This window comes from Raphanus sativus, unplaced genomic scaffold (genome assembly GCF_000801105.2).
Source record: "Raphanus sativus cultivar WK10039 unplaced genomic scaffold, ASM80110v3 Scaffold0023, whole genome shotgun sequence".
NCBI lineage: Eukaryota > Viridiplantae > Streptophyta > Magnoliopsida > Brassicales > Brassicaceae > Raphanus > Raphanus sativus.
The window spans coordinates 69,202-77,760 of record NW_026615347.1 but is presented as its reverse complement, the minus strand read 5'-3'; the positions used below and the strand labels follow the sequence as shown (position 1 = coordinate 77,760).

Here is an 8,559-nt window from a genome sequence, read left to right as displayed (position 1 = left end):
GGTATATAAGAGTTTTCAATCATATTTACTTCGTTTTCAAAGTATTTTAGAGTATTTTCAGGCACAGGTACTTAATTGAAGAAAGCAATACTTTTAAGGCATTTTTGGAGTATTTTCACGAATGAAGAATCGACCGATAGGAATCATGCGAGGTCGGGCGATTAGAGTCACTTACTATCGATCGACAGTGATGGAAGAGTGTCGATCGATATTTAACCATTCGATGGACTACGACTTAGAAGATTTTCGTGTATCACAAAGTGTGCTATTTACACATTTAGTCCCTGGCCGCCTGTTAGGCTTTATATACTAGGGTTTTGTATCATTTTAAAGGCAGACTTGCCTAGAGACCTATTGGAGAAGATAAGCAATTTGGCTACCTTAGGAGAAGAGTTAGAGTTGGAGAGATAGATCTGAGACTGCAAAACAGAGAAGATCTTGAACTCCCTTTTTATCTTACTCACTACTCTTTGTGTTCCCTATTTCATATTAAGTTTTATTCAAACCATCATGATCTTGTCTCTCATGAATATGTCTGAGTAAACCTAATTGTTAGATTTAGGTTTCTCATAAGGGTGAATCATGTGATGAGATTGTGATGTTTATTAGGGTTGTTAAATTAGTTCTTTCACTTAGTTGTTCTTAATACTAGATTTAGGATTGATCACCCTTAAATCTAGATCTTAGGATTGAAGAGATAACCAACTGTATACTCTCAATACCCTGAAATAAACTATAGTGATCTAACTGACTAGACTCATGCGAAAGGTGGTCTAGATCATTAGAGAACGTGTTCAACCATCGATAATGCTTGCTAGAATTACCATCGATCGACACAACCATCGTTGTAGCGATCGATTGTATGAAAGGTGTATCGATCGATTAAGACAATAGTCGTATCGATCGACTCTTTTCCGAGATCAACAAACGACAGTTGAGATCCGGGATCTAGTAAAGGAGACCCTACTGGTCGTACCAATTGATTGAGTTCATGGACTAAAGCCCTATTGTCACTTTCAAACTACATAAATTCATACCTGAGAAATACCTGAATCTAGCTATCTTCCTCATCTAGAAACAACCTTCACTTCATTTACTTAGCAATTCCCTTGTTCACCTTAATATTTACTGCTTTAAAACATATTAAACCTTAAGTCTATTCTTAACTCTATTTAGTTAAGCCTTGAAGTAATCCTAGAGTCCTTGTGGATTCGATCCCTAAGTACTGCTTCTGAACCTCTTATTTGAGAGAGTAATTCACTTTTTAGGGTAATTTGAGTGATATCAATAACTCAGCTGTACCATACTTATAACTTAGCCGTAAAGTAAATATAACTCAGCTGCATACTTACATTTTGAGTCAACCATTCATATTGTTTGTTGGGCCAAGGTCTTGGAGTGATGAGGATTCTGTAGAACTCAATATTCTCGTGAGCTTCTCCATGTAGAATTTCTCTGATAATTTAACACAACTCAGTCTCTGCAAAATCTTTTTATTAGCTAAAATCAACGAAATGGTGCAAAAGTCCTTACTCGTGTGGCTTTAGGTGTTCCAAAAGATTATCCCTTTTAGCCGGATCAACAGGTCCTAGGGGATCATATATTGCAGGTGAAGGTTCAAAACCCTTTCTCATGCACGTCGTTACATTGTCTCCGATGTGGGGAAATGGTACAGAAGGACCAAAATCCTCACTCCTTTGAGACCCTTGTGGAGATAATTGAACAGCTTTCAGCCGATACTCCTTTATTCTCCCACACCTTTTCCTTTCATCTTCCTCCACATCAGATTCCGGCAACAGTTCGTCTGTTTTCGCCTCACTTTTCTTAGTCGGAATGGGTATTCTTATTGTACCACTGCGACTGCTTTTTGAAGTAGGAATAGCCTTTTTTAAGTCAGCCTCTTCTTGCTGCTTTTCCTTATTTAACTCAGCCTCTTCTTGCTGCTTTTTCTTCTTTAACTCAGCCGCTTTTTTCTTCCTTAACTCAGACTCTTCTTGCTTCTTCTTCTTCTTTAACTCAGTCTCTTCTTGCTTCTTCTTCCTCTTCAACTCATTTTCTTCTTGCTTCTGCTTCTTCTTCAACTCAGCCGCTATGTTATTTCTTGCCCCTTTGCCCCTGCCACCGCGTCCGAGTGGTGGTTCCTTACCAGGAGAATCAGAGACCAAATCAGCATTTGTTGCATCGGCATTACCAAACGCCGAATCCAAGTTATTTTTCACCCCATCAGCCTTATCCCAGATAACCTTCGAATTCAGCTTTGCTCCCATACCTTTCGCATCAGCTTTAGCAATATCATCTGCCAGATTCTTGACGGATTGGCCTTTATCAGGGGTCTTTTGCGGTTGGTTGACCGTCACAGGGAGTGCAGGTTGACTACCAATAAACTCCGGTTCAGTTTGACTACCGCTGTCTTCTGAGACCCTCACGTTTTTGGCACTTTCTACAACCCCCAAAACTCTCAGACGCTCTTCAACTGTAGCTTTCACTGTATCTCCAATGGTATCCAAAAGGCCTCGGGAAAAATCTCCAAACTTGGTGTCGTATTCTGTTAATCTCGAGTCAAATTTTCGGTCCAAATTCGCGAGATGAGCAACTATTTTCATCAGAACATCTTCGCTACGACCCTTCTCCTTTGCACTCTCCTTCACCTCTACAGCAGCAGTTTCAACCTCATTGATTTTCACCTCCTTGTTTTTCTTATCTTTCTTCTGCTTCTTTGAGGGTGACTCAGCCTTTGACGAAACTACAGCCTTCGTTTTTTTGTTGTTCTCATTCGATTGCACATAAAAATCTCTAACAAACCTATCTGCATGTATATCTTTAATTAGGTTATCAAGTTGTGGGTCATCTGCTTCATCCTTCCATTGAGGAAACAGCTCTTCTAGACGCTCCTTCATCACCATTTTCCTCACAAGCACCTACAACACAAAAACATAAATCAGTCATTAAAACTAACAAATCAACCATAAAATAATCCAATAACTCAGACATTACATTACAGGATTCATAGGTCTGATTATTAATCTCCTTAGCTATTGTAGTAGCAATACTTGCACGAGTACGACTTCCACCCCATCGCAAAAGCGGAATTTCGCCTGGTCTCACTACTTTGCCAAAAATCTCTCCGAACACTGTGACAGATTCGTACACCCAAACCAATAACACGTCCTTGAAGCCGCTAAGGGTGTACGACCCTCCTTGTGGATTCACAACTTGACAGAATCAACAAGAAATTCATAGGCAACCCGACCCCAAGGATAAGTCATCATGGCGTCATCATCGAATACTCTTTTTGCACTTTCAAAGGGTATTCTACTATTATGATGCAAGCCATAAAGTCCCACGGCTTGAAGAAACAACAGCCCAAACCATTTCCGCTGATCAGCACTCCAGGTTCGACATAACGTTAAAGCGTCTACAAGTTCATCAAACGCGGGTCCGTACCCAAGCGGCACATTCAACAACTCCCACAACGCTTTGTAATTCTCTGGATCAGGTTCAAAACTTTTTTCTGGCAGTGGATCTGTGTTTAAACCCGTGATCTCACCAAATTCTATTAAGCTTAACCTGATAGTTTTGATCAACAACGACAGACCAAATCTCCTTCTTATAGACTCGCAGCTGTCTACAAAGTAGATAATGTACGGTCTTACCAGACCACACCAATTTGCTCTCAACCAGTCTAGCAATCAATCCAACAGGATACCTCTTCAGATTATCCCACACCTCTTTTCCAATTCCGTCTATAAGTTTAGGGATTTCCCCAAAACGGCTATTCGTATTAATGAGTTTATTTTCAAAAATAGAAGCCCATTCAGGGTAAAGTCTTGGATGGTAATCCCTTGCTAGATCTTCGGAAACATCCATCTGATCAAAAAAAAAATATATAACATATCAATGATAAATCAGAAGAAAGTCATAAAATAAAGAAGCCACAAAAAATAACTCAGCCATTATTACCTAAATAAATCAGCCACAATGAATACTAAATCAGTCACAATTACCTTCTATAAATCAGTCGTTAAGGATCCTAAATCAGCCGTAACGATTACTAACTCAAACTCAGACAAAACATATATCTAACTCACTCAAATACTCGAAAAACTCAGAGCAAAGCCTCGAAATATACCAGAGAATACGATTACGTAGATTTGAGGAGACAACCAATCTGAAGAAGAAGCTTCTGGACACTCGATTTCAGAGAAGACGCTTACGGATACTACAGAAGACGATAACGGAGATTTTTTCAGAGAATCCGCTTTAACGAGAAGAGGTGTAGTGAATACGATTTCAACAGCAGTTAGGGTTTAGTGGGAGAACAGTCTCGGAGAAGTTGACGATCGTCTTTTGATATTCCTTCGTGTTCGGTGACGTGGTATGATTATTAATGATGTGGATTTTCAAATTAAAATTAATCACAACTAAAAAATAAAATAAAGGGCTTAAACTGTAATTTACTAGGGTTCTAAAAATACTCTAGTTATTTTCAAAAGATTTGTATTAGTCTAGTCATTACCCAACTTTTTGTATTAGTTTAACAATTTTCTCAAAATAATATTGTCATAAATTGGTCTGCAGTAAATATGATATCAACTTGCCCAAGTAATCCGTATTCAATACAACTAAAGGTAAATTATTTAAATAAAGCAATAAATATTCGTAATAAATGACATTTTTGAAATATTTTTCATAATAAATAATGAAACAGTTTAAAAAAGATATGATATCAACTTGCTCAAGTAATCCGTATTCAATATAACTAAAGGTAAATTATTTAAACAAAGCAATAAATATTCGTAATAAATGACATTTTCGAAATATTTTTCATAATAAATAATGAAACAGTTTAAAAAAGATATTAAAATTTTATTGTCATAAATTGGTCTGCAGTAAATATGATATCAACTTGCCCAAGTAATTCGTATTCAATATAAGGTAAGTTATTAAAACCGAATTAACTAAATGTTAATTATTTAAACAAAACAATAACTATGATACCAAGTTGCGTAAGTAATCCTCAATGAAAATAATGTCAGTTATTAATAAAAATTAACAAATTACAAACATGGTAAATTGCATTTAAAATCGTGAAGTTAAGATTCAAATTATGCAACCAGTGTAATTTATTATAAAAAAAATTAACTAATTGAAAATATTTAAAAGATGGGCTATATGGACTAATAATAGTGATTTTACAACATTAAGATACGTATTATATATGGGCTTATAAGATACATGTTAATAAATAATGAAACAGTTTTAAAAAAGATATTAAAATCATATTGTCATAAATTGGTCTACAGTCAACCTACGTTAATCATGTATGGTTTCATAGGTTATTAAAAGTAACAAAAAAAACTAAAAGCATACAAAGTTCAGTGCTTTCATTTTCTGCTGAAAATATCTTGTATATATAGTACATTAATCATGTATGGTACATCTGGAAGGCTCGAAATGACAAACTCTCTAGGGGAATAGACAGAGATCCTCTGGAACTAGTTCGATATGCTGAGAGTGAGTGTCAAGCTTGGTTTAATGCCAATGAGATGCTACCGCGAGTAGTACAACAGAGTGCTGTACAGGAACCTCAAGTCATAAGCTTGGGAAATATTTGCTTACTGGATGGATCATGGACAGCGCTTGCTCAATTTAGTGGATGTGGATGGGTCTGGTTGGACAGTGAGGAAAAGACGCAACTCATGGGATCACACAACTTTCCCAGAAGAGAATCAGCTCTGCACTCAGAAGTGGAAGCACTGCGATGGGCGATGGAGAATATGCTTCAACATTCAACATGCCAGAACTTCGGAACGGACTGCAAAGATTTGATCGCAATGATCAAGGAACCTCATACTTGGCCAAGTTTTGCTACGGAATTGGAGAGGATAGAGACACTGCTTATATGCTTTCCGGACTTCAAGATTTCTTATGTTCCAAGAACGCACAATCGGATTTCAGACTTTTTAGATAAGACAGCTAGATCCTTCCATAGGAAGTTACATTTTGTTGGTTGTTCTCTTCCGGTCTGGTTACCCAGACCACCTCAAGTTTGAGTAATAGAATAGCCGTTTGTCGTCAAAAAAAAATATAGTACATTGATTAACGTAGGCCTGGGCATTTTACCCGGACCCGAGGACCCGACCCGGAACCGACCCGAAAATACCCGACCCGGAACCGACCCGAAAAATTATAAGTACTCATATGTGTCTTTTTATTTTGGACCCGCGGGTCTTGGGTAAGACCCGGACCCGACCCGAGACCCGATCGGGTACCCGAAATACCCGAGATTTATTTTATATATTAGGTATATTTGGGTGATTGGGTATATTTTTGGTATTTCTAATCTTTTTTTAAGTTTTAGGTTCGTATTTTCGGGTATAATTTCAAATTTTGAGTGTAATTTTAGATTTTCAGAAAATATAATTTGGGTATTCAGATATTTTTTGAGTTTCCAGGTCTGATTTTAGGTAAATATTCGGGTACTTTTACGGTTTTTGGGTACTTTTCGAGTTTTCGGGTCCAGTTTGGGTATTTCGAATTTTTTGGGGTTTTATATACCCGAACCGACCCGGATCCGAACAATACCCGAATATTATATGTGTTTTACGGGTACTAAAATTCTAGACCCGAACTGATCCGGACCCGACAAGACCCGACCCGGAACCGACCCGAAAATTATAAATACCCATATGGATCTAATTTCCGAGGACCCGAAAGACCCGGACCCGACAAGACCCGACCCGAAGACCCGGATGCCCAGGCCTAGGTTAACGTTTTCAAATGATCAAGCTTCTCTTGGAAGCTAAAATAAAAAAATAAAATAATTTTCTAATAAATTCACATATATTATGCTTTTAAGGTAATATTATTTTTAGAATATCTTGTTACTGAAGGTGAATTTGAATAAGAAAAAGTGTATCTCGGGAATACATTGCACCAGAAATTGACTAATCTTGATAAAGAATGTGTTTTGTTAAATATATGAAAATTTTGAAAAACAGAAACTGATTATTATTATTGATAAGATTCGAACGTTTTGCTTACAGAGAAACAAAACAAGTTCGTTTTCAAACAAACACACAATAAAAAGACCTGGGACACAAGGCAGCTAAAAAACAAACTCTTACATAAAACCATCTTCTGGGATCTAAAGAACAAACTCTTAGATAAAAACATCTTCTGGGATCTGTAAATCATCTTTCAAGGTAATCAGCGGCAAGCTTATGGAAGTCATACTTTGCAAACACACCTATAGCGTGTTGACTTGCAATGTAAGAAAGAGAAGACCCACAAATGGTTATACCAGTGTATACAGCCACAGTCGTGAGTTTATCCGTGCAAAAGGCGTAAGCTTTGGAAAACGAGAGAGAGAGAGATGACGCAGACCAGAGATGCGGCAACGAAAATCGCAACTTCTCGACGGAAAGTGAATCTGGGGAGAAACATAAGAGATCAAGAAAGGTTAAAGTTAAAGAGGAGATGAGACAGTTCTTGTTGGCTGCCAAACAATATATCTTGGAGTCCACGAGCCAAATCTTCTTCCTGGTCTCCTCGATGGGAGCTCCCGTCTACAAAACAAAAGAGATATGATTAATCACTTATTCTAAGCCAGAGAACAGAGCAACTTTCAAAGAGCTACTATTCTCTTTCGAAATTTTAAGAGCAATTAACTCAGCAATACCAGTTCCAGCCTACACAGAACCAACGTTATCAATCAGCAAAACATATATGCAAGATATATAGATGATAAGCTTATAGAGAGTATAATGCTTCCTGGTCTCACCTCTCCGGCACCCAAGAACAAGAAGGTATGGTCAGCAAGGCTTTTACCAAGCACCTTCTGAGCGGCAATAAGCCCAGCAAGCACCACGGATGCAGTACCCTGCAACACAAGACACAAGTTCTTGATAGCTGACACCTCAAAACCAAACTGTAACAAACAGAATAATTTTTAGGAAATGATCTTTACCTGGATATCGTCGTTGAAGACAAGATGAGTATCCATGTACTTAGACAGAAGGTCATACGCATTGTGGTTTGCAAAATCTTCAAACTGAGAAATAAAAAAGAGTATATATCAGGACATCTTTAAGAAAATAATATCTCTGAGCAGAATCCATCATATATATGGCTCTCTCACCTGTACCAACACTTTCTCTCCATAGTTCTGCTTCACAGCGCACATGAACTCGTGCAGAAAGTCTGAATACTCCTGAATCACAAACGCCAAAAACAAACTTTTCAGTTTCTGTTAAGAAACCATTGTAGGAAAGCAAAATAAAAAAATAATGAAACCGTTTAATTCTCTAACCAAAGAAACAATATTTTTGGAGGCTGCGACCATTGCCATTTTTCTTTCAAACGAGAAAAATGGTTGTGTTGCTTGAACTCGACTTTGAACTCTATATATATAAAGTGATGGTGAAGAATATTAATGACGCAAAAAATATTACTTGCGAAACTTGCGCAATTAATCAGTATAAGTAATGTATGTTCATAATAATAAGTTTCCTAATTAGATATAAAACGTATTATGCCATTAAAACATTTAATGACATG

At 37.3% G+C, this 8,559-nt stretch overlaps 2 protein-coding genes across 2 annotated transcripts; both read right to left on the bottom strand.

Annotated features, from left to right (window-relative positions):
• Window positions 1–1,529: 1,529 nt before the first annotated feature.
• On the bottom strand, window positions 1,530–3,867 carry LOC108835694 (uncharacterized). Its single transcript, XM_056995691.1, has 5 exons — window positions 3,654–3,867; window positions 3,251–3,523; window positions 2,995–3,197; window positions 2,106–2,918; window positions 1,530–2,009 (listed from the first exon to the last, which is right to left on the bottom strand). Exons 1-5 carry the CDS (start codon window positions 3,865–3,867, stop codon window positions 1,530–1,532), a joined length of 1,983 nt encoding a protein of 660 aa, XP_056851671.1.
• A 3,716-nt stretch (window positions 3,868–7,583) lies between these two features.
• LOC108835683 (NADP-dependent malic enzyme 2-like) lies at window positions 7,584–8,251 on the bottom strand (the record flags this gene model as incomplete). Its single annotated transcript, XM_018608910.2, has 4 exons — window positions 7,584–7,691; window positions 7,784–7,882; window positions 7,970–8,053; window positions 8,141–8,251. Coding segments are annotated over 4 exons (387 nt in total), but the record flags the coding sequence as incomplete, so codon positions are not given.
• Between the last annotated feature and the right edge of the window lie 308 nt (window positions 8,252–8,559).